The sequence below is a fragment of the Hyphopichia burtonii genome (assembly GCF_001661395.1).
Source record: "Hyphopichia burtonii NRRL Y-1933 unplaced genomic scaffold HYPBUscaffold_7, whole genome shotgun sequence".
Taxonomy (NCBI): domain Eukaryota; kingdom Fungi; phylum Ascomycota; class Pichiomycetes; order Serinales; family Debaryomycetaceae; genus Hyphopichia; species Hyphopichia burtonii.
In genome coordinates, this window is record NW_017963734.1 from 671,143 (window position 1) to 698,700 (window position 27,558).

At 36.2% G+C, this 27,558-nt stretch overlaps 15 protein-coding genes across 15 annotated transcripts; 12 read left to right on the forward strand and 3 right to left on the reverse strand.

The window, feature by feature from the left end:
- Positions 1-125: 125 nt before the first annotated feature.
- Positions 126-2,245, reverse strand: HYPBUDRAFT_153884 (M20 family metallopeptidase). The gene has a single exon (XM_020221784.1). The coding sequence runs from the start codon at positions 1,922-1,924 to the stop codon at positions 170-172; it is 1,755 nt and encodes a 584-aa protein (XP_020074766.1). The 5' UTR covers positions 1,925-2,245; the 3' UTR covers positions 126-169.
- Positions 2,046-3,935, forward strand: HYPBUDRAFT_153885 (uncharacterized protein). Its single transcript, XM_020221785.1, has one exon. The coding sequence runs from the start codon at positions 2,384-2,386 to the stop codon at positions 3,860-3,862; it is 1,479 nt and encodes a 492-aa protein (XP_020074767.1). The 5' UTR covers positions 2,046-2,383; the 3' UTR covers positions 3,863-3,935.
- A 551-nt stretch (positions 3,936-4,486) lies between these two features.
- Positions 4,487-7,015, forward strand: HYPBUDRAFT_88011 (phosphatidylinositol-3,5-bisphosphate 5-phosphatase; the record flags this gene model as incomplete). The annotated part of the gene is made up of 1 exon (XM_020223809.1): positions 4,487-7,015. A coding segment is annotated over one exon (2,529 nt), but the record flags the coding sequence as incomplete, so codon positions are not given.
- An 845-nt stretch (positions 7,016-7,860) lies between these two features.
- OPT6 (Opt6p) lies at positions 7,861-10,583 on the forward strand (the record flags this gene model as incomplete). Its single annotated transcript, XM_020222806.1, has 1 exon — positions 7,861-10,583. One exon carries the CDS (start codon positions 7,861-7,863, stop codon positions 10,573-10,575), a length of 2,715 nt encoding a protein of 904 aa, XP_020074769.1. The 3' UTR covers positions 10,576-10,583.
- A 288-nt stretch (positions 10,584-10,871) lies between these two features.
- Positions 10,872-11,645, forward strand: HYPBUDRAFT_153886 (uncharacterized protein). The gene has a single exon (XM_020221786.1). The coding sequence runs from the start codon at positions 11,229-11,231 to the stop codon at positions 11,574-11,576; it is 348 nt and encodes a 115-aa protein (XP_020074770.1). The 5' UTR covers positions 10,872-11,228; the 3' UTR covers positions 11,577-11,645.
- A 71-nt stretch (positions 11,646-11,716) lies between these two features.
- HYPBUDRAFT_13123 (YidH family protein) lies at positions 11,717-12,256 on the reverse strand (the record flags this gene model as incomplete). Its single annotated transcript, XM_020219445.1, has 2 exons — positions 11,717-12,117; positions 12,170-12,256. The coding sequence occupies 2 exons, from the start codon at positions 12,254-12,256 to the stop codon at positions 11,743-11,745; spliced, it is 462 nt and encodes a 153-aa protein (XP_020074771.1). The 3' UTR covers positions 11,717-11,742.
- Positions 12,257-12,442: 186 nt separating this feature from the next.
- On the forward strand, positions 12,443-12,838 carry HYPBUDRAFT_113707 (uncharacterized protein; the record flags this gene model as incomplete). Its single annotated transcript, XM_020218988.1, has 1 exon — positions 12,443-12,838. One exon carries the CDS (start codon positions 12,443-12,445, stop codon positions 12,836-12,838), a length of 396 nt encoding a protein of 131 aa, XP_020074772.1.
- A 77-nt stretch (positions 12,839-12,915) lies between these two features.
- On the reverse strand, positions 12,916-14,073 carry HYPBUDRAFT_113413 (TauD/TfdA dioxygenase family protein; the record flags this gene model as incomplete). Its single annotated transcript, XM_020218965.1, has 1 exon — positions 12,916-14,073. One exon carries the CDS (start codon positions 14,071-14,073, stop codon positions 12,916-12,918), a length of 1,158 nt encoding a protein of 385 aa, XP_020074773.1.
- Positions 14,074-15,238: 1,165 nt separating this feature from the next.
- On the forward strand, positions 15,239-15,619 carry HYPBUDRAFT_150334 (uncharacterized protein; the record flags this gene model as incomplete). Its single annotated transcript, XM_020220269.1, has 1 exon — positions 15,239-15,619. The coding sequence occupies one exon, from the start codon at positions 15,239-15,241 to the stop codon at positions 15,617-15,619; it is 381 nt and encodes a 126-aa protein (XP_020074774.1).
- A 97-nt stretch (positions 15,620-15,716) lies between these two features.
- On the forward strand, positions 15,717-16,800 carry ILV6 (acetolactate synthase regulatory subunit). The gene has a single exon (XM_020223124.1). The coding sequence runs from the start codon at positions 15,828-15,830 to the stop codon at positions 16,737-16,739; it is 912 nt and encodes a 303-aa protein (XP_020074775.1). The 5' UTR covers positions 15,717-15,827; the 3' UTR covers positions 16,740-16,800.
- Positions 16,801-17,504: 704 nt separating this feature from the next.
- ZCF27 (Zcf27p) lies at positions 17,505-20,447 on the forward strand (the record flags this gene model as incomplete). The annotated part of the gene is made up of 3 exons (XM_020218960.1): positions 17,505-18,354; positions 18,430-19,710; positions 19,837-20,447. The coding sequence occupies 3 exons, from the start codon at positions 17,505-17,507 to the stop codon at positions 20,445-20,447; spliced, it is 2,742 nt and encodes a 913-aa protein (XP_020074776.1).
- A 193-nt stretch (positions 20,448-20,640) lies between these two features.
- HAP3 (Hap3p) lies at positions 20,641-21,336 on the forward strand (the record flags this gene model as incomplete). Its single annotated transcript, XM_020222380.1, has 3 exons — positions 20,641-20,731; positions 20,786-21,028; positions 21,293-21,336. 3 exons carry the CDS (start codon positions 20,641-20,643, stop codon positions 21,334-21,336), a joined length of 378 nt encoding a protein of 125 aa, XP_020074777.1.
- An 832-nt stretch (positions 21,337-22,168) lies between these two features.
- On the forward strand, positions 22,169-24,061 carry BEM1 (phosphatidylinositol-3-phosphate-binding protein; the record flags this gene model as incomplete). The annotated part of the gene is made up of 1 exon (XM_020222381.1): positions 22,169-24,061. One exon carries the CDS (start codon positions 22,169-22,171, stop codon positions 24,059-24,061), a length of 1,893 nt encoding a protein of 630 aa, XP_020074778.1.
- A 377-nt stretch (positions 24,062-24,438) lies between these two features.
- HYPBUDRAFT_153888 (uncharacterized protein) lies at positions 24,439-26,739 on the forward strand. Its single transcript, XM_020221787.1, has one exon. The coding sequence runs from the start codon at positions 24,601-24,603 to the stop codon at positions 26,527-26,529; it is 1,929 nt and encodes a 642-aa protein (XP_020074779.1). The 5' UTR covers positions 24,439-24,600; the 3' UTR covers positions 26,530-26,739.
- On the forward strand, positions 26,727-27,484 carry HYPBUDRAFT_153889 (uncharacterized protein). The gene has a single exon (XM_020221788.1). It carries the CDS (start codon positions 26,763-26,765, stop codon positions 27,429-27,431), a length of 669 nt encoding a protein of 222 aa, XP_020074780.1. The 5' UTR covers positions 26,727-26,762; the 3' UTR covers positions 27,432-27,484.
- The last annotated feature ends 74 nt before the right edge of the window (positions 27,485-27,558 follow it).

Here is a 27,558-nt window from a genome sequence, read left to right on the forward strand (position 1 = left end):
TCTTTCCTTTTATACTTTGGCTTCGTTGATAAATTGCCTTCATTAATTTTCTCGAAGTTTCCAACGACACTGGGAAAAAACGTAGTGCGCGTGCACAACAATATAGTTGCAAATATTATACTTATATTGATATATTGATGTATTTATATATAATTATATACTTATATGATTAGCTGCGGTCGTTGTCGACCACTTGGAGGAACTGGTAGTAGAAGGCAATGATTTGAAGGTGGGAGTCGAACAAAATACGCTCGTCTACGCCGTGAGCATGGGTTTCCACCGTAGGATTCAAGCCTGGTCTGTAACGATAAATGTGCTTGGTAAGGTCCCAGAAGTATCTGGTATCGGTATTCCCGGTGGCAATTCCTGGAGCCACAATGACGGGTTTACCCTTGAAAGGAGATTTGGCATTGTCCGGGAAGGAGACTTCCTCGTAGACGTGTCTGATGATCCCGGCAAGTAACTTCCACTTAGCATCACCAACTGGGGTCTGGGGTGCTGGTTCGAGAGGATCGGAGTAGTCGATGGCAAAGAAGCCTTTTTCTGTCACTGGCTTCAACTCTTTGCCGTTGAGTTTAACCCCCAAGTCATTTTCCCGAGCAATCTTAAAGGCAATTCTTAAATCGTGTTCCACGGTTTCGTTGACACTTGATTCAATTGCAATACGATGGTTGACCACTGCCTCGACGTATTCTGGCAAGGCATTGGACTTTGTTCCTCCGTTGATAATGTCCACTGCAGTCGAAGTAGAAATAAGGAATCTACTCAATAAGGATTCGTTGGTCAAGTAGTCAATGGCCTTATTATTTGCTTTTGAATTATACTCAGCATCAAGAATGGCCCGTTTAACGTCGGCGGGTAAGCTTGGAGAATGAACGGCAATACATTGGTATTCATGGAAGGTTGGATTCAAAGGCGTAAACACTCCTTTGAATTGGGTTCTCTCCAAATCATGAATATACAGCGCTAATAATCCAATTGAAGTATGGTCGCCTTGAGGTACAGAAGAATGTCCCCCCGGGGTTTTAACCGAAACATGAACATCTAACGCTCCCTTTTCAGAGGTTCCAGGTAACGCCAAATAAACATCGTTTTGTTCTACCAAACTTTGACCACCTTCATCAACAACTGCATAAATTGAATTTGGTCCATAGCGCTCCAAAATACGCTTTGAGATCGTACGGGCACCCCGTTCACCGCCTACTTCTTCATCAAATCCAAAGGCAAAGATAATCGTACGTTGAGGTTTGAATCCAGAATCCACTAGTAATTCGCTGGACTCTAATAACCCAATCAACAAATTCTTGCAATCAGCAGAGCCTCGGCCCCATAGTCTCTCTCCATCGTAATGGCCCGAGTATGGTGGATAAGTCCAGTCGTCTAAAGTGGCCTTTTGAGTGGGCACAACATCTTGATGGGCCATCAAAACTATTGGTTCAAGGCTCGAGTCAGACCCTTCCCACGTAAGCAACAACCCCCATTGGTTGACTTTCTCGACTTTCAACACTTCATTGAAGAGCCTGGGGAAAGTGGCTTTCAAATAATCGTGAAATGGAGCAAATTTGGCTGCCCAGTACTCGGGATCCTCCTCGACTGAAGGATCAGAATCAAAAATCTCGGTATTCACTTGCACAGCTCCCGATAATTTGGCTGCGGACTGATTACGAAAGCTCTCATCGCCAATTATCTTAGAAACGGTAGAGTTATCCTGATAATAACCTTCGGGACGTACAATTTCTGCTACCGGACACTGGTTTGAAGTAAATATCTGTCCCAACTTCTCATCAAACTCCAGTTTGATACTCACTGTCAGAGCCAATGTAAGACATCCAATGACCAAGAAAACTACCACGGCCAGTGACCTCAACAATAACCCAAGGTAATTGGACCTTCCTGCTTCTGATCTCTTGGGTTCCTTCAACATGGTCGGAGCTAGGTTGTGATTTCCGTACACCACAAATTAATAGCAAATAACAAAAGGGGTTAACACCGCAACGATAAGCAACAAATGACCTGGTTAACAATTAGAGCTAAGTCTGATGATTTAAAACACCTTGCTTAAAGAGGAGGAAGCGTTAAGTAAAAGGGTGAAAAAGAAAAGAACTCAAGTTGAAAAATTCAGGTGCTGAAGAAAGGAAAGAAAAGGGAAAAAAAAGGATCTTACACTGTGGAGTTCTTATCAATTGTGCAATAGTCAAAATATACTGCTATTCCGGGTATCTATGATTAAGAAGGTGCCATTCAGTATTTCAATTGTTAGAGGAATTCAAATTTGATATCAAAATAAGGCAATTACTCGAGTTATAGCGGAGTGAGAGCGGAATTTTTCAATTACTTTTCAAATCATCTTTTACCCCTGCCTATCAGTACAGCTAAATGAATCATGATAGGGGAGTTACCATTAGAGATTCAGATCAAGTTACTAAGGCTAGCGCCTGCTAGTAGCTTGAAACATGTCAATTCCCATTTCTACATGCTATACAACAGTTTGTACTATGATAAGATTATCGAAACTTTTGGAGAAGATATCATTTATGTCATAATCAAGGCATTGTCATGGATAAAAATCTATATTAGATCTTTAGATGCATTTAGATTTGTTTGCAGAAATGTGATCAAGAGTCGTCTTGACTTGAAGAATGTCCCCGTTGCCAGAAAGAGGGCAGAAGATTGTTGTCGGGATATGGATCCTATAGTTGCCAATGAAATCTTGAATTGTGAATATATCAAGGATTCCTGGCGTTATATCTATTCAGTATTGAAAAATAAGAGATTGTTTGCTGAATATACCGATTATAAGATAGATGAACCCACGAATTATGTATTTAATCATTTTGTTGAAATTAATCGAAGTTATCTTTTGTCTTACACCAAGAGTTTATGGTTGGCTCCAGGAGATTATAACTTGAATATAGGCTTGGTTATTAAGCACGGAAGCGGATTGGGTACTACGAAATTTGAAATCAAGTATGAAAATCTGCAAGGTAAAACAGTAACTCAGACTTTTTATCCGCCAACTAATATTAATGAAATTTTACCAAAGCAGCAATTCTGTTTTTTAAGATTGGGTGAATTCACCATACCCCCTGCCGATCCTAAAGTGGGTACTGATGATTGCAACCATCATAATAAGTTATACAAAGTTCAATTGGTGATGGAAGAAATCGGGCTTTATTTGAAATCTGGTTTTAGAATCTTTTTCATCGACATTTGTCAACCGCTGCTTCTTTTCAACGATTTCGACTTATTATACTACTCAGTTAAAGAAACAAATTATAAGTATTTCATTAACTTGCCGATGAAAAATCTATATAAGGCTTTGAACTATATCCAGAATGGGGGTGAAAATCATGAGTTGAACCAGAATGATGATCAAGCCCATTATGGTGAAGGTGATCCTTTTGATATAATGGATCAATACGACCAAGACTACTCTGTTGACGATGTCTTGGTTAAATCTTCCATACCTTCCGCTCCAAATAAAGATAAAAGGCCCGTTGAAAAAGAGCAAAACAAGTATAAAGATAAAAGAATGAAAATGGTTTACGGTAGCAGCAAAAAAGATCATAGCATGGCTAATTATATCTTGAACAAACAGAAAGACCCTCGAGAAGACAAATTAGCTGCATATGCAGATTTTTACTTCAATAATCATTTCAAAAAAAGATATTTCAAATTTAATACGGTTTATCAACGTCGCCAATTCATAAATCGTTTTGGTGACTTCGATTTAGACTGGAATAATGTCGAAGAATACAAACCAGGTACTAGATTGGATGATAAAACTTCTAACCGGCAAAGATCTTGTGCATACGACAAAGAAGGTCTAAAATGGAAAATCCCTTTGGTGGGTGAACTATGAGCTCAATACACGTAGATTCCCATAATTTTAATGCATTTTTAATGATTTTATAGCTTTTAATAACGAATTTTGATGAAAGTTTTCATTTCATAGTTGCAATTTTGTATTTAGTATTGAAATTTTTGTATTGCGAAACTTAAGTCATTTTTAGTTGATGTTTTGATCTGTTCAAATACAACCTACCTACTATCGGTTAACTAATAGATGAGCGACGAGCCACTGCATAATGCGAGGCCCGAAGAGGTCCGTGAGGAGGTAGCAGTCACAACCCCTCATGAGCAGGGTCAATTACCAGAAGAACAACAGGAAAAAGATCAACAAGATCAAGGAGTGGAAGATTCCATATCCTTATCAAATCTGAAACCCCCGTATCCTGATATAGCAGAAGCCGAGACCAATGATGATTTATTCTACAAGAATCAAATAGATGCTTTTACCAAAGAACAAGCTGCATTGAGTCAAGAGGAGGCCGTAACCTGTGAAGCTCAACATCCACCCGACTTTCAACAAGGTATTCAGGAGTCAAATATTCTGAATGAAGACGATGGCCTGCAAACTCTCCGGCAAGAACAGTCACATGCCTTTAATTATAATCAAGAGTCACTGGCCCACGAAGAGTGGCACCCACACCCCGAGGCTCCTAAATATAACGAAGAACTCGAGAAACAAATTCGTGAAGAACGTCAATCAGAGCAAGGTTCCGAAGAGGAAGAATCCGAAGATGATGGTGAATCAAGCTCCCCGGAACTCAATAACAAAAGAGTGATTCTTCAAAGATTCACCATATATAACTCCAAGACCACTATGTACATAGTGGGAAGTAATGCCAAAGAAAGTCTTTTCAGAATTTTAGAAATAGGTAAGGATCCTAAAGATCCAAATAATTTAATGATTATTGAAGATAAGAGCTACTTTTACACTAGGAAAGACATGGTCGAGTTGATTAATGGGTTAAATGAATCAAGTGAAGGTGGTATCAATAAAATTTCGCAAGGTTATGGTTTACTTGGGTTAATCAAATTTACTAAAGGCTACTATTTGAGTATTATCACTAAATGTAGCCAAGTTGCCATACTAGGTGGACATTTTATTTACCATGTTGACGAAACAAAACTAATTCCATTAGACTTCGATTATAAAAGGCCCAATAAATATAGTGATGAAGAAAGATTATTGTCAATTTTCAAATATTTAGATTTGGGTAAAACCTTTTACTTTAGTTATGCATATGATATTACAAATACTTTACAAACCAATTTCATACGACATAAGAAATTTGCAACAGAGTACCAAATGCATAATGATTTAGATTCCGAATTCAATGATGCCAATATTTCAGAAAATTTTAGGACTTTCGAACACAATGAAAGATTCGTTTGGAATAATTTATTACTTAAGCCAATTCTTGAAAATACTCATATTGCAACTTATGAATGGTTTCAACCAATAATTCATGGATTCATTGACCAAGCTAAGATTTCAATTTTTGGCAAGAAGATTTATATCACAATCATTGCTCGTCGGTCCCATCACTTTGCAGGTGCTCGATTTTTGAAAAGAGGTGTTAATGATAAAGGAAATGTTGCTAATGAAATTGAAACCGAACAAATTGTTTCTGATATGTTGATTCTGTCGTTTCATGATCCCAAATACGGCTTTTTCAATAACCCAAGATATACTAGTTTCGTACAACATAGAGGTTCAATCCCATTATATTGGACTCAAGATTTGAACAGATTACCCAAGCCCCCAATTGAAATCAATTTAATGGACCCATTTTATCAAAGTTCAGCAATTCATTTTAATAATTTATTTCAAAGATATGGGTCACCAGTTATCATATTAAATTTAATTAAAACAAAGGAGAAACAACCAAGGGAGCTGAAATTGAATCAGCATTTCAGCAATTGTATAACATATCTTAATCAATTTTTACCAGAGAAACATAAATTACAGTTTAATTGTTTTGATATGTCAAAACATTCTAAAAAGAACTTGGATGTTATTAGACCGTTACAAAAAATTGCAGTAAAATCAATCGATCAGGTTGGTTTTTTCCACAATGGTCAAGATTTAGCATCTACCAGAATCCAAAAGGGAATAATAAGAACAAATTGTATTGACTGTCTTGATCGTACTAACGCCGCACAATTTATAATTTGTAAAGAGGCCTTGTCTTATCAGTTAGCAAGTTTAGGGATGATATCTGAATCGACAAACTTGGATTATGATTCTGATTTAATCAATATTCTTACCGAAATATTTCATGATCACGGGGATACTATTGCTGTACAATATGGAGGGTCAAATTTAGTTAATACCATGGATTCATATAGAAGAATAAATCAATGGTCTTCCCATACTCGAGATATATTGAATAGTATCAAAAGAATATATTCAAATTCATTTATGGATCAAATTAGACAAGAAGCAATCAATTTATTTCTTGGGAATTATGTTTACGATGCGTCCAAGCCCAAATTATGGGAACTACAAAATGACTTTTTCCTACACAATAATTCATTAATCCATGATATAAGGGTTAAAATTAGTTATCAACACTGGTTTAATGCAAATTATTTATCAGATGACCGGTTTGATTTGAAGAAAATTGAAAAGAAGAAAAATGATCCATATTCACTACAAGTCGTAAAACTTGAGCAGTTCCCAGAATATAATGACAATTGGTATAATGAATGCTATGTACCTAGAAAGTACCAATCATTAAGTGATTTATTTCAATTCAACATGAATTCCAATGCCAGATATTTTCCTTCGAATATTGAGGCTGGACCCAACACAGAATTTGATTATAGTCCATTTGAGTCGAGGAAACCATTTCTCAAAGCTTCTAAAATGGATCAAGAGTTTGAATTTAAAACTTCCAAGAGTGGAGCTCAAAACTTAAAATACCTAGATAATTGTGCCGAGGAAGACAAAGTTGAGGATGAAGAAACTGAAAATATGGTTGATGAACCACCAAATAATAAATCAGATTCTACTAAGACAGAGGAGACACAATATCATAATTATCCACAAGATAATAGCGATAATAATTCAAGCTACAATGTCAGCAATTCTAATAAAATCAAAAACTTTTTAGCAACCAAGATTGAAAAACTTGGTTACAATAATAAAAACTCGTCTGACAAGGGAACATACCATGATGACGATGAAAGTTATCGTAATTCACCAAACTATACTACCAGTTCTAGATTTGAATCGGGAAGAAGCTGGATGTATACCCCCATTCTCGATAACATGCAGCCATTAGAACAAGATCAGAAACTCTATAAACTTCAATCAGATATTCTGACCCTTGCATCTTCTCTACAAACTCTAGATGAAAACGAATATAACTCTTCTCTTTGGATGATGCATTCTTTGGAAGACGTTAGAGATGACAATGGAGTCCCACAATGGCTGACTCTCAACTACAAAGATATGGAACTCTACTCGCAATACTTGGGTATGGAAGACGATAAGCTTTTCAACTTTAATACAGAAGATGACTATTTCAACTAATAAAACATTTTTTATATTTTTGCATATACATAATATATTCTTAAGCTGAAGCACTACTAGAAGATGGTTTAGGTGGTTCATCAGCACTTCTAATAGGTCCACCAGGATAATCTTGCCAGTTTTTGTTTTCAATTTCACCATTAACAATAGCAGCCAAAGCAACCAAAATCACAACGTTTAATCTCATTTTCAAGCCAATTTTTTGTATTTAAATTCAAATCAAAGTAGACCAAAGTGTATTTCTAAAGTTTCTAGTAAGACTTCAAAAAAAACAACGTAGAAAGAAAAACAAAAGGAAGGAAAAAATCATGAAAGGCAGCATTGGTCTCTTATATAAGCTGGGGTTTCGAAAGAATGCAAAATTTATGATTTTGTTAAGGTGCGCGCATTTTCTTAAAGATTTTGTTGACGTAAAACCCCAAAAAAGTTAAATTTGAGTTGGAACCTGGTTGTACTATCTAGTTTTCGATATTATGAGAGTGCCAGACGGTGAGTACATAGAGCTTTCGACGTATACGGGAGCTGGAGAAGGTGAGGAAGGACCAGTGATCGAAAACTCAGGGTTCAATTTCACTGACGAACAGTATAGGTTGATTTTTCATCGGTTAGGAGTAATTGGAGATGAAGAATTAGTATCGGAAATTGGTATCGAACAGGTTGCAATTCTGAGGGAGACGAGGTATATGCTTGATAAAATAGATAAGCTCAGTATAGATGATGCGATTGGGATATTGAGAGAGGCGATCTCCGAACATTTAGGTGACGTTAATTATCCCCATGACGATTATAGGCTATTGGAGAGATTGATTCAGTTGATTCCCCATGATTTTGATGTTGGTAATGATAAGAAGGAGTCGAAGGATACGCTAGAGGAACCGGTACAGTATGATAAGAAAGGAAAGAATCACTTACGTATAACTGATTGGAATTTACAAACAAGGCTCGAAGCAAGTTTGATTGCTTATCATTCACCATATCCAGAGATTCGGTCAATCGTTAGTCCATATGACGATCCTGATACTCCAGTAGAGACAGTGAGGGTTTACGTGATATCGCTTTTATGGACTTTGATTGGGTCAATTGTGAATAATACGTTTGTTCATAGATTACCTTCGATTTCTCTAGGTCTGCATACCGTCCAATTGCTTTTATTACCCAGTGGGAAATTATGGGAAAAATGTTTCCCTTATAACTCTAAGTTGAAAATTTTTGGTAAAGAATATAATCTTAATCCGGGACCCTGGACTTACAAAGAAATGATGTTAAGCACTATAATTTATTCGTGTTCTGCTGGTACGCCGTACCTGATCTATAACATATTTGTGATGAAGCTTGATCGCTTTTATGGCTTAAAGTGGGTAACGTGGTTATTTCAAATCTTATTTGCCTTATCGACTCAGTTTTTAGGATTTGCATTTGCATTCATCATGCTAAAAGTTTGTATATATCCGAAAAAGGCCATATGGCCCACTATATTACCAACTATCGCTCTCAATAGGGCATTAATGAATGATGAACCCCAATCATCCGGACCCAGAATTCCCCTTATTGGTAAGCATGTGTCCCGTTATTCATTCTTCTTGTATGCTTTCATTGCAAGTTTCATATATAATTGGTTCCCTTCATATGTATTCACATTTTTAAGTGACTCCAATTGGCCAACTTTTTTCAGTCCAAACCTGATTCATTTGAATAATATAGCTGGATTCCACCATGGATTAGGTTTTAATCCCTGGCCAACTTTTGATTGGAATATCATTGATTCCGCAAGTTGCTTAACAATTCCTTTTTATACTTATGTGAATCAGTACTTAGGGACTTTTCTCGGATTCTTGGTTATATTAATTGTTTATTATACTAATAACTACTGGACTGCTTATTTCCCAATTAATTCAAATCGTTTATTCAATAGTAAAGGTGAAGTTTATAAAGTGAGAGATGTTCTTGACGATGATAATGTTTTTGACCACAAGAAATACTTGAACGTTGGGCCCCCTTACTTTAGTGCTGCTAATTTAGTTCTGTATGGAGCATACTTTAGCTTATACCCCTTTGCAATATTGTACCAAATAGTGACCGAATGGGAGTCCATGAAGCAAAGTTTTATTAATATATACGATACTATACGGGATTCGTTCGCAAGAGATAAATATAGACATAACAATAATAATATGGGGAAATTTGCTAAAGATCCTCACTGCAAGATGATGATGAATTATAAGGAAGTTCCAAGTTGGTGGTTTATCATGATATTGATCATCAGTACTACGTTTGCGCTTATATGTGTTAGTATATATCCCACGGAAACTCCGATATGGGGTGTCTTTTTCATTATTTGTATCAACTTTTTATTCTTAATACCTATTACTGCAATTGCATCGGTGACTGGCTTCACGTTCGGCTTGAATGTATTGGTTGAGTTAATTGTTGGTTACATGATTCCAAATCTGGGGATTGCGTTAATCACGTTGAAGAGTTATGGTTATAATATTGATAGTCAAGCAAGTAATTATATCACCGATCAGAAATTGGCCCATTATACCAAGATCCCTCCAAGAGCTATCTTTAGGGGTCAATTAATTTCTACTTTGATTAGTGTATTGGTTGCACTTTCCATCGCAAATTGGCAAATCAATAACGTTGAAAATATTTGTGATTTGCAGCAAAAAGATCGTCTTCGGTGTCCAGGTGCAAATACGTTTTTCTTTTCAAGTTTGCAATTTGGGGAAATTGGAGTCGCTACATGTTTTGGTAAATCGTATCCGATACTCAAATGGTGTTTCTTACTAGGGGTGCTTTTGGTTATCCCCTGTGTCTGGTTTAAGAAAAACGGTCCTCCAAACCTAACTCGTTATTTCCATCCCCTGATTATCATAGGAGGGTTTCTCTTATACGCTCCATATAATTTACTGTACTATACTGGAGGCTTATACGTTTCTTATTTATTCAAGAAACGGAAACTTTTATCGGATGAATATAACTACATTCTAACTCTGGCATTATCTGCCGGGGTTGCCTTTAGTGCTTTAATCATTTTCTTTACCTTGAGTTATAATAATCAACTGCTAGATTGGTGGGGGAACAATATAAGTAGTCAAGGTATTGAAGGTGCTAGTCCTGCCCCTGCATGGTTGACCATAGCGAATGCTCCTGATGGCTACGTAGGGTTAAGAAAAAACCAGTACTGATCTTTTCCATAGCCTTTCTAGACTTTTTATAGAAATATATTTACCTTTATATTTGAATCGCGTGTTTTGTAAATAAAACGGTCAATGGCTCCAAAGCTTGACTTACCAACTCGGTCACCTTGCACCAAGGTGAAATGCCCATTTTGACGAGCCTCCACCTACAATTCGAGTGCCTTGTTCTCGAACATTCATGGTCAAAGCTTACGTTTAAGGTGAAGGAACCTTTGCAAGCTTGATGTTTTTGTTTGCCTTTTTTCTTTTTTTTTTTTTTTTTTTTTTTTTTTTTTTTGGGGCAATGCTTTCGCAGGCTCCACTGCTTTTGCAATCTTGCAACCGAAAAGCTAACAAAGTAACCTAGTCAAACAATGAAGCACTGGAGCATCACCATGAGCAATATTCAGTTAGGAGGGAAAGCTGGCTCGAAAACATTGACAAAGGCATTCAAAATTCGAGATGATCTAGTGCACCACCAGAAATACGTTGCATGCTTAATCACCCATTGGTACAAGCCCTGCTGATCTCAGGGTAATATGCATACCATATAATCCGTAATAGGGAGGGTTGGTGAATCGAGGAGCGATATATAAAGCAAAGGGTATTTGCAATTACAGGGAGAAGAGGTTTGTTGAATCAAGATCAAATCAAAAAAAAAAATGAAATTTTCCACTATTATAACTGCATTGCAATTAGTCCTTTTGGCACAAGCACAAACCGATAACAGCGTGAAAGCCGAAGAGGCAGCTGGAGAATCGATATATGATTTACTTAAAGTAAGATCGGAGCCATTATACGTTCAAAAACTAGAAAGAAGATCAAATTCATCTAGTAATTCTACCAAATCAAATGGTAGTAATAGTTCAACAAGCACATCTAGTGAAGACGGAACTAGTTCGTTCCAGCAAAGTACTAAATCCTCGTCGTCACCTGGATCAAGATTATGGAGTGAATACAGCTTACACGGGGCTGCTGCTGGTGTTCTTGCTTCATTTTTATTAGCATAAAAAAATAGTTTTTCTTGTATAATAGTTTAATAAAAGCTTTGATCGTTGAGTTTATGAATTCCGAAATGATAAGATAAGACTAACCTGTAAAGATAGTTAACTTAAACCTAAAAGAGTTAAAAAGCACTACAAGTCCCTATCAAACCAATATGTATATTGAATAAAGCTAATCAATGGCTATTTTAATCGACATTGCAAGACATAGTACAACCATTGCAATTATGAAAAGAACAATTACCCCGACTCCTAACCTAGTAGCTGGGTAGACCGACTTAGTTAGTAAGAATTGAGTATGATAAAACCGGAAAATACCAATTAATAAAGTACAAATCCCTAATACTATACATAGAGTACTCAATGGCTTGCCCAACCCTCTTATTATCTTTGATTTGTCATCGTAAACCAACTCTATTGCGGAACCATTGACCATCACTCTTGAAGATTTCTCTTCCAATCTAAATAGCTGGGCCACTCCAATCCCAATCGTCACAAACGTTAAGCTGGTTCTTAACCAAGCTAGAAACGTTCTTTCATTGGCCATCTACAAACGTTAGTAAATTCCGTAGACCCTTGGACTAAAGTGATATACATACATGATCTCTGGCAACTGAACCTTTATTCTCTAGCACTAATGCTCCGTAAGTCGGTAGTTTAAACCTGGGTTCTTCTTTATCGGACATTTTGTATTCGGTCTTCTTTTTTTGCAACTGTGGCGTCAAGCAAAGCAACAGGAAATCAACCGGTTTAAATCAAAAGGATTATCTGTAGATAACGAAGAGAGGAAAATTGTGGGAAACGTGAACTGAAAAGGCGGTAGTTTCCTAAACAAAAAAATGACCGCTCAAGATCAACTACTTCTTCTTACAATGTTGCCGGTGGAAGTATCGAGTTCTGAACCACGAGACGTGGGACAGCTTGAAAGGACGTACTTGCTGACGGTTAAGCTATGTGGGTATCTTATATTCACGGCCATTGGGCTATTGCTTGATTTCAAGATGGAGACGGGTGAAGTTGGAGGGAGTAATCCCAATTCCATTCTACTGAGGTATTCAGTTTTATTAACGTTTATTGTATTAGGGGTTTGTTTAATGAGTATAATGGTTAATTCGGTTAATTACTGGTTGACGGTGCATCGGTATGCGAATCACTCTATTTTAACCAAAAATTATAATATAATGAGTATTAGTTCGATGAGTTTAGTGTTTATTGTATTTGCTGGGGTTAATATTGTATTTTTATACTACGGATTTGCAGATGGATGAAAAATTATATTAGGGAAACAATTATACATGCACAGCATGAAGAGAAACAAAGTATATAAGTGTATAGAAATGCAAAATTAGGTATGAGTTTTTTTCAAAGCATCGGCAATATCACCAATGCTTATATCTTCATTATTGAGGTCCAGTAAGGATTCGACTGGTCTTTCAGCTTGACAACTAATTCTCATTCCGTGTCTTGCCGAGGTGTCATCGGCATAATCATTACAAGAACTGTGGGTGGTTGATCTGTTATCCCACATAACCACGGTATTTGGTTCCCAATTAGCTCTGATTTGTAAATCGTGGGATAATTCCAAATGTCTATATAAGAAGTCCAATAACATGGTGCTTTCTTCTTCTTTTAATTCAATAATTTGTCTTGAAAAAGGTTTATTGAGGTAGATATATTTTTCTTTTGTAACTGGGTGAACTCTGATTAAAGGATGAATATAACTAACTGGTTTTCTTCTTTCCACACCTCCTTGACCTCTTGAGTTGGAGGCTTGATCTTCAGAAGTATGTAATACGTGTAAACCTTGTAATCTTTGTTGGAAAGCAGGAGATAATCTTTTATAGGCTTCAACGTTATTGGCGAAAAGAGTATCACCACCGCTTTCAGGCCCTTCTAAGATACTGAAAATAGTATAACCAGGAGGTTGTAATTCAAAAGAACAATCCGAGTGCCATAAGATGGAATTGGTATTATTTGCGAAAACTCGTTCATCTTTTTCATCAGCTCTTCTATAAGTGACATGAATCGTTGGAATGTTTTTAGGAGCACCAGAAGTTGGATGAATATGTAACGGACCAAAATATTCAGCAAACTCAACACACTTCTGAGGACCTTGATGGGTGAAGTCTTGATCTCTAAAAGCGACAATTCCCCTTTCTGCAATAAAACGAGCCAAATCATTTTTAGCTTCATCATTTAATTGGGAAAGTTGGATCCCACTAATCACACTACCTAATTTGGGAGATAATTTCTTAACGGTATAATCACCGTCTTGTGGGAATAAGCTTTTAAATGAAGCATCGGCTTTCAAACCAGGGTCTTCGTATTTGAAAAATTTCAATGGTGGATATTTTTCATTTGGGTTCCAAGTTGGTAAGAAATCGGGAAATTTGGCAGTTGATCGGTTGGCCTTATTAATAACCAAAGTACCATCTTGATCGATTTCGTCCTTCCCTTCGACAAAGTGAATATCGTAGTTACCGTAGTGTTGATGATTAGACATAATAATGACTTGTTAAAGAAAGAAGAAAAAAATCTCTACAACCATGGGAATAAAGTCACTTATTTATAATTTTCCAAAGAAAGGCACTCAGCCAATGAAAATCGTTTGGCAATTTTCGGAAAACCTAAACGGCATGTAGTCACCACTATCAGCCCAGTATCAAATTTCAAAACAATCTCTTAATTTGAGTGATTTTAACGTAGTTGGCATTATATTAATTTAGTGGCCTACATTAAACTGCAAAAATCTGAGATCCTTGTTTGTTCACTACATCTCCTTCAACAACAGGCCCTTTTCACCCTCCTACAACCCACTGATAAGAAGAATTCCATGCTGATATTCACCGACCGCTCTCCTTAATCTCCCAACCTTCAAATGGGTTCAATTACCCATTCCATTCACCGATTCCCAGTTATCTATAGACTGTAAAAAAGATGCGAAATACGAAAAACGCAAAAATCACATGCAAAATGCAACCGTTTTTGGATCCACAGTTTTTTTTGGGTGGCCACTTCCGCGCGGTGCACGGGCCTGTTCTTTGGGGGTTAGCCAAAGTCACGTGTGCTGTTCTGATCCAACCACAATTCCCCAGTCACCATTGCATTCTATCACGGTACTTACCATCAGGGTACGCTATCATATTACAGGGTGTACAGGGTAGAAGATGCGGACCCCAGGAGATCGTCCGATGCGGTGTATTGTGAGTGCGGGCCAACGTCTTCGATGATGTGCTGTATTGGTGCATTGATGTAGTATCTTGATGTATTATGTTGGCTTATTATGGGATTATGTATTTATGTATGTTGATGGATTGTATTTATGATGTTGATGGGTTGTATTTATGTATGTTGATGGATTGTATTTATGATGTTGATGGATTGTATTTATGTATGTTGATGGATTGTATTTATGTATGTTGATGGATTGTATTTATGTATTATGTAAACGGTAAGAGATTAGATCTTTTTGGATGTTGCTTTAATTGGGAAGGAGGTCCTGTATAAGTCTGACAATTGCTAAATGGGCTGCTTCTTATACGAACAAGGAGTACGGGCAATGAATGGTCGTGAGACCCATAAACCACATGGCAGATGGGGAGATGTCTTATAAATAAGGAGAAATTCCTGATTGCTTCCACTTACTTTACTCTTTCCTATATTGAGAAATGCAATTAGGTACCTTATTAGCAGCCACTGGTTTAATCAGTGGAGTAATTTCTTCCAATTTGAAACCTCGTCAATACGGTAGCATCCATGCCGATAAGGATGTTGTAATTGGTGAAGAGCAACAGTTTATGCAAATCCCTTCAATTGCAGATTACCATGACGATGATTCTGATTGTGATGATGACTACTTTGTCTTTAATAAAAAGACCACTTTAACTGAATCCTCAGTTAAAAAGTCCAAATCTTCCAAGTCTTCCAAGTCTTCCAAGTCTTCCACGTCTTCCAAGTCCAAATCAAAAACTAAATCCTCTGGTGGTGAAGCCCTCAACCCCGCTGGGTTGTCTGCTGCTGCAGTCGCTGGTTTAATGGCTTTGTTATAAATACATATGGACTGTCTAGGAACTATACTGTAGATACCGTAGCTGAATCGTATAGAGTAGTGGCCGCTCGCCGGTTCCGGCACCGCTAGTCCGGGGAAAAAAAGCAGAGGTACGGAGGTTGTGCCCATGAGTCAGTGAAAAAAAAAATCGATTTAAAAACGTCGTCGCCTGTTTGATTATTTATATGTTTCTTCACCAACTCTAAACCATGTTCAACCCAAGTACTCGTGCTGCTGCTGGTGCAGTCAGTAAGAGGTTCATTAGAAACAAAATAACTTCGAGCTCGACCTCAGCACTTGCTTATAAAACTTTACATCGTAATCAAAAAAGACCTCCATTACCAACTTTAGAAACTCCAAATTGGTCAGCGGATGCAGCAGTTTCTTCTATTCTTTATGAAACTCCAGTTCCATCCAAGGCTCCAAGAAAACAACACGTTTTGAATTGTTTGGTTCAAAATGAACCAGGGGTTTTATCATCAGTTTCCGGAACTTTAGCCGCTCGTGGATTCAATATTGATTCTTTAGTTGTTTGTTCAACTGAAGTTAAAGATTTATCAAGAATGACCATTGTTTTAGGAGGTCAGGATGCAGTTATTGAACAAGCAAGAAGACAAATTGAAGATTTAGTCCCGGTTTATGCGGTTTTGGATTATACTAATGCTCAAATTATTAAACGTGAATTATTATTAGCAAGAGTTTCATTATTAGGTCCAGAATACTTCCAAGAATTAATCGCCACTCATAAATTACATACCAGTGAAGCAACCTCGATCCCTGATTTAAGTGCTACTGAACTGCAATTCCATCCAAATAATTTGGTTCCAAGTGAAGCTTTAAGACAAAAACATCTTCATTTAGAACATATTTCAACAATCACCGAAAAATTCGGCGGTAAAATCGTAGATATCTCCACTAGAAACGTCATTGTTGAATTAAGTGCCAAACCAAGTCGTGTTTCTAGTTTTATTCAATTATTACATCCTTTTGGTATTTTAGAAATCGCCAGATCTGGTATGATGGCTTTACCAAGAACTCCTTTGGATGGTAATAACGTCGAAGATGAAGAACCTATCGACGCTGCCGACATCGTCGACGCTTCTCAATTACCTCCTGGTTGAGTATTTATTAGTGTAAATATATATATATATTGTTTAATTCTATTGATTCTGTAAGATTTTGTTGGTACGAACAAAAAACAAAAAAAAAAAAAAACAATAAGTTTTTGAGAAATTACTTCATTTCACTGACTTTATTTCATACTTGGTTATACTCGACTGGACGCTTGAACAAAGGTCCTCATATTAGTGTTTCCTGTTTGGTGGATATAGAAGAAGACAAAGACTTGGGTTGTGCTATATTCGAATACTGTACAACACAAGAACAAAACAAACTCAAGGCAATTAAATTTCATATCCAATCGACTAACAAACTGGAATTATTAAATTACTCAATTATCAACTCTTTGATATTTTGAAGCTCTTGAGAAGATCTACTACCGTGTCAAGTACTCCAGTAAAGCCAAGATGGAAGATGGGTCATCTAACGAAATGTATCTGTCGAATAATAGTCAAGACATGTTGCATCAGTTTAACCAACAGCGACCATCCCAGCAAATGATGTATCAAATGCCAAATCATCTAGTCATTCCAAATCATGGTATACCCACTCAGCAGCAGCAGCAACATCAACAATCTCTGTCCCAATCCCAGTCCCCATCTCAAAACCAGCAACCGCTAACACAATACGGAATGATGGGTTTACCTCCACATTTACAGAATATACAATTGCAACAGCGACAGCCTCCTCAGCAGCAGCAGCAACAGCCTCCTCAGCAGCAGCAGCAGTTCATGGCCTCGCATCCTGGAATCATAAATCTGCATCCGATGGCTGTTCCCCCGATTCCACCTCAACAACAACCGTTACCACCTCAGTTCCAGCAGCAGCCTAATCAGCCCATCCCGTCAGCAGTACCACCACAACCGAAAAAGCGTACTAATAACGCAACTGCAGCGCCTACAAGAAGCTCCGCAGCCTATCCTCGAAAAAGAGCTTTAACTGCCTGTGATACTTGTAGGTTGAAGAAAATAAAGTGTGATAATGTTAGACCTAGATGTGGAGCTTGTTCTAAGAATGGGAACCATAATTGCCATTATAGAGTTGACGATCATACCAATGATTATTCCAGCTTTGATCCTGCTTCCTTAAATATATTAAGTAAACTTGATCTCATATTGAAAGATATCAAGGTATTGAAGAAAAACCATCACTCTAATCGTGATATTGATGATGTCGATGATGATGCAGATTACGATAGTGATGAGAAGAGTCCGACTAGAAAGAAACTCAAGCTTTCTAAATCGAAAAATAGTAATAAAAGACTCCATGAGTTCGATAAATGTGTTTGGGACATGTCTTTAACTTCAATATTTAAATGGGATTTTTTCAAAAAGCATGTTGACTCAAATACCATCCAAATCAATAAAAATATAAAAAAATTAATTAAATTATATTCTAAAAATCAACACGCTTCACCAAATCAGAAAACTTTCAAAGATCGTATTGCAAATTGCCATTTGGTGGAACAATTATTAGCTAATAATTTTTCATTTTTGATAAATAGCTTCTTTTTAAATTGTCATACAAAAGTTCCAATATTTGATATATTAGAATTATTAGAATGCATCGAAATCTATAAGTTAATGAAAAATACCGATCCAAAATTAACATTTATGGGTATTAAAGAATCCCAACCAAGAATGGAAGATGCAGATCTTGAATTAGAAATGGAAGATAATAATGAAAATGGAGAGTATACTGAGGGTGATTCGTATGAAGAAAATGTTGATGACTCCTTCCTACCCCCATTATTTTTTGAAGCTTTGAAGAAAAATAACGTTGAAGACACCACGTATAGAAGGAAAGCATATATTACTTTATGTCGATCAATTCCTTCAATCCTATTAATATGTGCATTGAGTGCAATATCCATGCCCGTTCAGTTAGACAATGTGGGAAGATTTGTGAACTCAAAAGAAGAATCTCAATCGATTTCAATTAGCTGTTTTTCGGAATCTTCTTTACCTGCTGGACTACCAGCCGATAGAATGGCTATAAGTCAGTATTTATTAAATTATTCTAATTTAATCCATACGTTGTTTCCTTCCACATTACAAGAATGTACATTAAACCCAGTTCAATATTATGTTTTGCTAAATCAATACCATTTATGTGCAATGAATCCATTGAAAGCTTATAATTCCATTGTCAAAGCATGTCATTCAATAATGTATTTATTACAAAGTAAGCGAAATATTCAAGACCCAACCATTCTTAATGTTAAAGCCGATTCAAATAAAAAACAAATTCTTGATCGAGTATTTTGGATTTGCCTTAAATTAGAATCTGAAATACGAGTTGAGTTATCACCTTATGTACCATCATCAGGAATCACTCAAGTAATCCCACCATCACCTTTCCCTAAAATTTCTGGAATCATTGGCGATGAAGAATTTTTAAATCATCATAGTCAGGAATGTATTAAACTAGCAAATAAGTATGATGACCAATATTCGTGGTATTACTATCTTACTGAAGTTGCCGTTCGTAAAGTTGACAATAGCATGTTTGATGAAATATTTTCTCATGACGCTGTACTTGATAAGAAATGGGATCAAGATTATTTTAGTGAAGTTGAACTATGGGAACTCTTTGTTAAATATTTGAATCAATATAATGGAATAATTAATAGTTTAAGTCCAAAAATAAGAAATTTTGTTTTGCAAGAAGTTAATGTTGAACAAATTTATAAGAGTATCAAGAAAAGATATAATAAAAAACAACTTAATATTAAAACTGAAAATGATATATTTGATGCATTGGATGATTTTCTAGTTGATGATGATTTATTATTAAAAGCACAATCTGAATCGATTATGTATATTAAAACTAGAATCATAACATCCAAAACAGTATTATTCCGTCCAATCATATATTTGATTTTAGAAGATAAAATAAGTTTCAAAGAAATTATTGATGCAGCAATATCAGTATTACCAATAATATCACAAATGAAGGAAGCCAATCAATTAAGTAATGATTTAGGAATTTTTTTAAAAGAAAATGCCGAAACTCCATCATTCCCAATGGAATCACCAGTTTTAAATGCTGGGATTGAAAATTCAAATAATAAATTAAATGATTTACTGCTGGGTTCAGGAAGTCATGTTACTTTTGAAGATAATGGACCTATCCATAGTAGTGAGCATATTGAATCAAGTATTGATGATGCCAAAGATCAAACTGATTTTGATTATTATGACTTACTAGAAGCACCATTACTTTACCAAAAACAATATCCAGATGAAGATTTTTCCAATCTTATTGAAGAACAAGGCAACATCAAGGATAGTATTAAATTAAAAGACGTTGAGCTTGCCAAAAATCGAATCCTTAGAGTGTTTTTCATTAATCTTATTACGTTACCCAAATTAAATATTCCTAAATTGGCAGCACATCGCCATCCTGGACTGTGGTATTACTTACGTAATTTGTTCATTGGAAGCATATACATGTATTTACTCTATAAAAAAGTTCAAAATATGATTGTTGCTGCTTCCACCGATGAATCTTTGAAATTACAGTTGGGAGCTAATCCAAATGGACCTAACTTGAAACAAATTATCGAAACCATCGATATGGTTTTATCTAAAGATAATGTTAAAACTACATTGGAATATGCATTGATCATCTATAATTATTGGAAAGATGAAAGTCAAGACTGCGTGGTTTACCACGACTATATTCAAAAATGCCTAAATGAATTATAAGCACGGCTAGTTATATAGAATTGTTTATAAGGTTTATATAGTTGCAACCGTTTCGCACAAATAATCAGTTTGAGAAACTCCGATATCGCATTAATTAATTTTTTGCATTATTTGGTTGAAAGCTGATATAAAGCAATGGGGAATAACGTTGTTAATTTTTTTTTTGACCAGAGAGCTGGTTCAATAGTATAAGATGGAAGTTAAAGCGGGATCAATTGATAACGAATGGCATAACTGTGATTACGAAATCAAAGAGCAGGATCGATATTTACCAATAGCCAATGGTATGTAACTGAAAGTTTGGGAACAACCGACCAGGTATACTAACTGAGAAGTAGTTGGTAGGGTGATGAAAAAGGCACTCCCAGCACATGCCAAACTATCCAAGGAATCCAAAGAATGCATTCAGGAATGTGTTAGTGAATTCATATCATTTATAACCTCTCAAGCAGCAGATAAATGTAAGATTGAAAAAAGAAAGACCCTAAATGGAGAAGATATCTTATGGTCAATGTTTACTCTCGGGTTTGAAAACTACGCAGAGACATTGAAAATATACTTGGCCAAGTACAGACAGGTATGTAATATGATGGGTTCAACCCTAAACATTATATTAACAAATTTAGTTTGAACAATTGGAAGCAGAAAGAAAACCACCAAAGAAAAAATCAAAAAGACCTAAAAACCTACCGGAGTTTGAAGAAGCTTACGATGACTTTGAAAGTGGCTCTGAGGAGTTGAGTCCCGACCCCAAACCTCATCTCAACTACAATACCAACGAAGATTTCACTAATTACTTGGAAGCCTCTGGCTATCCCGATCCTCGACGCCTAAAGCCTCCTCAGCTGTCGATTCGACATGCTTCCAAAGATCAGTTGGATCTCAATGAGTTTGTCGGTGACCTCTCATGATTAAATACGATGTTATGACTTGTAAATACCCTTATATACTTTATATTACTCGAATTCTAGACCCATTTGCAACCACTTAACCGAGTAGATTAGACGATTCTTCCCATGCCCTCCTACGCGTGTACCTGGCCGGGTCTTCTGTCATTTCCCTCCCTTCTTTTGTCTCATGTCTTACGGCTTTTGTCGTCCTTTATCTTCTTTTGTGTTTGTCTTCTTTACGTGTCCTCGACTCCTTTCCCACGACTGTGGTTAGTAATGGGTCCCCTTGTCTACAACACCGAAATTACGGTGGGCCGGTCCTTGTTTGGAACAAGAGCCTCGACCGGTGTCTAAGCAGCAGCCTCTACTGCAGTCTGACCACTGTTCCGTTCCCTTTGGACTTGAAACATCAGCCAAACCCAACTATTTCGTGTAATCAAAAAAAAAAAAAAGGAAAGACCCAAACATTTTTGGTGATTAATTACATTTTTGGAAGGAGGTCAAAAACATAAAGAAAAAAAAAAAGTTGGAAAAATTAACCGCTGAATTTGTTTAACCAACTCCTTTTGATATCTTTTGATATTCTTTTGATACTCAGGTATACACGCTTACGGTCTAGTGTAACACAGCGGATAGTAGGTGTAACAGAACAGCGGATAGCACTATAACGTTGAACGATCTTGTAACTGGTGGGATATAGAAGGTACCTAACTACAATCACGTCTCTTGACTACAACAATCACGCCTTTTGGTAGTTGCTGCTGGTAATCAGGTTTAAATAGTTGAACAAATAACATTAGCAAGTCTTATTTGAAATTGCTTTATTGAATCATGATCAAGTCATTTAGAAGGAGTAAAAGAAGTTCTAATTCGTCGCCTTCTCCTAAAAAGGCCATATCTAGAATTGGATCTACTAGTAGTAGTCGAGATTTAGATGAGTCTAATGATGCTGTACTCCAGTCTCCGAAGAAGGTTATTAAAGCTTTGTATGACTATATACCTCAAGGACCGGGGGAATTACCTTTTAAACAGGGAGATTTTTTCCATGTAATAAATGATGATCAAGAACGTATAGGACAAAGTGAAGAATTGAATGGTTGGTATGAAGCCACCAATCCAATGACCAATGCTAGAGGAATGGTTCCAGTATTATATTTTGAAGTTTTCAATCGTTCAAGACCAATTCAAACCCCTTCAGCTCCAACTCATATAATAGATACAAATAAGAGTCCTAATTCTTCTAATCACCAAAGAAATTCTTTACAGACTTTATACGCGGTCACCTTATATGAATTTAAAGCAGAACGGGATGATGAATTAGATATCATGCCTGGTGAAAATTTAATAATTTGTGCTCATCATGATTTCGAATGGTTTATTGCTAAACCAATTAATCGTTTAGGTGGGCCTGGCTTGGTTCCGGCTTCTTATGTTAAAATTATCGATTTAGTAAATCCAAATAATGCTCATACAATGGATGAAGATATTATAAAAGTTATTAATAAATTAAAAATTCCAACTGTTGAACAATGGAAAGACCAAACTGCTAGATATCAAGCTTCCACTATACCTTTAGGTTCAATCTCAAATAATGGTCCAGCAGTCACTTCTTCCAATACTCAATACTTTCAAAAAGATCCTCAATCTGATGGTAATAGTTATAGATCTTCTTTGAGTCTTACAAATACTAGAATTTTAGAAGTTTGTGTTGATTCTTATCTTTTAGATCATGGTCGTTATCAATATCATGTTATCGCTAGATTAGATAATGGTAAAATCCGTTATTTATATCGTTATTATCAACATTTTTATGATGTTCAAGTTAAATTATTAGAATTATTTCCTTATGAAGCAGGTAAAATTGAAAATTCAAAAAGAATCATTCCTTCAATTCCAGGTCCTCTAATTCATGTTAATGAAAATATATCTAAAATGAGAAGAGAAAAATTAGACTATTATTTACAAAATTTAGTTGCCTTACCTCCTCACATTTCAAGATCAGAAACTGTCTTACAATTATTTGAAGTTTTAGATAATGGTTATGATAAAGAAATTATTGAAAGTCCTAAAAATCGCACTTCCAAACCAATTAGTCAAAAATCGAATTATCAACAAGATAGACTTTCTCAATATTCGGGTATTTTACAAAATTCAAATAATAGAAGTTCTTCTACTCCAAATTCTTCCGATTCTGCTTTGAATAGAATTTCTTCGTCTTCTTCAAATAATAATAATATCAATAGTATAAATGCTGCCGGTGGTCTTGCAGCTCCAGTTACCACTTCTCCTGCTAATCCCCATCCTTCTGCTCCTCCTCCTCCAACTGAAAATAAACAACCAAAGGTTAAAGTTAAATTCTATTATGAAGACGATATTTTTGTGTTATTATTACCAACCAATTTACGTCTACAAGATTTAAAATCTAAATTGGCTAAAAGGCTTGATTTACCAAATAATGAAGGTTCTCCGTATGGTGGCTCGGGAGAAGATAACACTACTGAAGACTATGTGATGGTTGAAAATGGACGGAAATCTTTTAAAAATGTTCAATTGTTCTTGAAAAATGATTACGATGACTTTGTCGAAGAAAATGGCCTTGAAAATACCGATTCTTTCAATGATATTCATAAAGAAAAATTGAGAGAATTCGAAATCTTCAATGATGAGAGATTTCATGAAAGTTTATATGATAAATGTAAAATCGTCATTCTTGCACAAAACTAATCTCTCCATCCTAATGGTTACATGGAATCTATTTATTATCGGCAGAAACCACCGCTTTCTAACTGAAAGCTCATTGGTTTCCTACTTTCTTTATGTACTTTTTTGTTACTTTAATCTGTTTTTTTTTTTTTTATTATCTTTCCTCCTTGTCTTATTTCCATTCACTTTGGCGTCATCGGGTTATTCACATTCTATTTATTTCCAACAATCCTCTAATTCTGTTCATTTTTATAGTCATGTATGTATTATAGTGTATGCTAAGGTAGTAATAGACTCTAACTTCAATCTTCATGATTATTGTAAAGACGCGTTAAAAAACTAAAAAAAAATTAATTTTTAAAAAAAAAAAAAAAAAAACAAACTGAAACCATAAAGACGAGACCATCGATCTACTCAAAAGAACCACTCATCGAGAAGCTGAAAACAGGTTTCTGGGTTCCGTACTCACCTTCATTATTTTTGAAAAACACACTCGTGTTTTGTTAGTCCAATTGCAGTGACCTGCTTTAAGATCATTAACCTTTGTCAAACTCATCAAGATGGGATTACTTGACTTGTTTCTGGTCTTTAGTCGGCTGGCCAAACCAACTGATAATGAAAGAAGTAGCAAGAAGAAAAGCAGCCGATCTAAGTCTGCAAAGAAGGATAAGACACAAGGGCTAAAGAAGAATGACCTACATCGTGCTTCTACTCCTGCCTTACCACGTCTTGCAAAACCGAAACTAGCGCCAATTGAACTGGATGATTCAAGTGATGATTCGTCAGGAATACAAGGCCAACCTAAAGAAAAGAAGATATCATCCTCCTCATCTATATCTAAAAGCCAAGCAAGAGAACTGAAAAAGAAAAAGTATAAGAGCTATATCCGAACCCAAGGAAGTCTTGTGATTAATCCTTCATCTGAATCTGAAGATAGCGATGATTATCAAAAGCTGGTTAATAAAAAGAGAACCTCTCCTCGTCTAGTTGATCAAAAGACGCGAGTATCGAAGAGTAATAGCAGTATACCGAAAGATGCTGACATTGTATCAATTTCAGATAGTTCGCATGAGGGAACAGCCGTTCATGATTCTATTGTAGTTGATTCTGAATCACCTGAAAATTCTGACAACGAAGATCAGTCGATTCATAAAGGGCTTGAAACTAATCGAACGAAACGTAATCGAAAGCGTCGTGCTGGTAAGAAAAGGAAAATGATGAGACAGCTGGGTCGACTGAAAGAAGAGAAGAAACAAAAGCTCAATGAAAGGGCAAAAAATAAAGTAATTGATCCTGTCAAGAATCAGGAAGAATCTTTATCTAAGGAAACACCAAAGATTGAATTTACGATGCCTTCTGACCACGAGAGTGATGATTCTTCAGAGAGGGAGTTTAAAGAATTGGGTATAGTCAATCGTACAATTAATATCACCAGAAGAGCACAACCAGACAACACAGAACGAGGTTCTGAAGAACCAAAACAGTCCCAGACTGAACACAGTATTCAGGCGGATGAAATGAGTGACCCCATTGACGACTCGCTCAGTGATACCAGTAGTGATTCCAGCGATGATACTGATGAACTTATTGCTGAGCTTGCGGGCATAAAGAATCAAACCATCGAATTCATTCCCAAAACCGATACAAACACACCTAAATCCCCGCAGAAAACTACATCTCCCATAGTCACGGCGCTTGAAGAGAGCTCTTCTGACTCAGACTACCCTGAAGAACTAAGGAAAGCTAAGTTTAAACCGAAAGTGCTCAACTCTTCGCCTATCCCTCGTCGTTTTACAAAAGAATCAACTGAGAATACAATCAGCAAGAGTCAAGAAGATAAGAATTCTAATACGCTGTTTGCAGGCCAGGCAAATAGTGCCACCTCATCATCCCCTTTGAGGTCGTCGTCATCATCCCCTTTGAGGTCGTCATCATCATCCCCCTTGAAATCCGACAGTCTGGATTCATCGTCTTTGTTGAATTCGTCATCAGATATCAATAGTTCTTCAGATGAAGATACTTCTAGCGATAATCTGTCTTCAGAAAGTGATTCTGATGCAGCTGAGCTTGAAATGGCCTTGAAAAATAAAACGGAGAACAAAATTAAAGACCAGTCACAAAATCTTAGTGACACTTCTCATTCGGACAATGATATCAATGATTCCGAGATTATAAACACCGAGATGGATACCTCCGATTATTTCGATGATAGTCTACGAAAAGCAGCCATGGAATCGGTTTTGAAAACTAAAAGCAACAATATACCAACGTACGTAGGAAGAAGTGAAAGAAAAGAAGAAGACATCATCAAAAAAATGTTGGCCCGTCGCTCTACCACGAGACATCAGCTGCTGCCAATGGCAGCTAAAACTAGCAATATTCTACCAGTAACAAACGAAGAACCAAAGAATACCTCCGACTTACCAAACTTCATTCTCCAATTAGCTAAAGGAGACCACGATTCCAAAAAAAGCAAATCACGCAAGTAAGCCTCCATCGAGAGACCATTTATTTAATTCGATTTAATGAACTAGAACGATTATAGAGGAATAACATTATGTAGAGAACTTTTCTAATTGTTGCAACTTTTGACATGGCGAGCAAAGCCCGTACCGAAAAAAAAAAAAAATCACTATATAAATAGAGGAAAGCGCCTTTTTGAAGCAAACACCGTCATATATCCTTCAATTAACCTTCAGAAGTATCAATTGACTATTCAAAAATGATTTCTCCAAAGTTTTCGCTTACTCACTACTCTTACAATGCTAAAACATTGAGTAGTCTCAACTCAACTACGGCTCCTCATATAGTAAATTTATATTTGGACTATAACTGTCCCTTTTCAGCAAAGCTTTACTTAAAATTCAAGTCTTCTGTTGTGCCAGAGTTGAATAAGAAACATCCAGGCTTGTTTCAGTTTGTTTTTGTTAATGTGGTTCAACCATGGCATCTGAATTCCATTTTTTTAAATGAATATTCAATTGTATTTGCCAAAATCTTGAGAGAGAAAGGTATTGATAATTCTAATGAGCTTTTCTGGAATGTTTCCGAAGTTCTTTTTGCCAATAAAGAATCATTCTATGATACTTTCAATGTTAGCTTGAATCGTAATGAAATATATCAGCAAATTAATGATTTGGTCTTTGATAAACTCTCAATCCCATTTGATAAAAAGGAAGTTTTAAAGGGTCTCACTATCGACTCCAATGAGTCTAATCCAAATAACGAGGGTAACGATGCTACCGCTGATATCAAATATTTTACAAAATACTTAAGAGGTGTTGGTGTTCATGTAACCCCAACTGTCAGTGTTGATGGTATTGCCAACGGTAATATTTCAAGTGGTTCTGAACCTGAAGAATTGATCAAGATTTTAGAATCTAGTTTATAAAAACCAATTTCAACGATAAAATTATAGCGTTGGTGTCTCTACTTGAATGAAATAAATATTTCTATTAAGTTTCTGTAGATATTTGGCAAGCTCCATATAGTTAAGGTCTTCCCCAGACTTCTGACAC

What these genes read in the sequence shown, in the direction of transcription:
- HYPBUDRAFT_153884 (XM_020221784.1), bottom strand. Translation starts at nt 1,924, where the DNA reads ATGTTGAAGGAACCCAAGAGATCAGAAGCAGGAAGGTCCAATTACCTT.
- HYPBUDRAFT_153885 (XM_020221785.1), top strand. Translation starts at nt 2,384, where the DNA reads ATGATAGGGGAGTTACCATTAGAGATTCAGATCAAGTTACTAAGGCTA.
- HYPBUDRAFT_153886 (XM_020221786.1), top strand. Translation starts at nt 11,229, where the DNA reads ATGAAATTTTCCACTATTATAACTGCATTGCAATTAGTCCTTTTGGCA.
- ILV6 (XM_020223124.1), top strand. Translation starts at nt 15,828, where the DNA reads ATGTTCAACCCAAGTACTCGTGCTGCTGCTGGTGCAGTCAGTAAGAGG.
- HYPBUDRAFT_153888 (XM_020221787.1), top strand. Translation starts at nt 24,601, where the DNA reads ATGGGATTACTTGACTTGTTTCTGGTCTTTAGTCGGCTGGCCAAACCA.
- HYPBUDRAFT_153889 (XM_020221788.1), top strand. Translation starts at nt 26,763, where the DNA reads ATGATTTCTCCAAAGTTTTCGCTTACTCACTACTCTTACAATGCTAAA.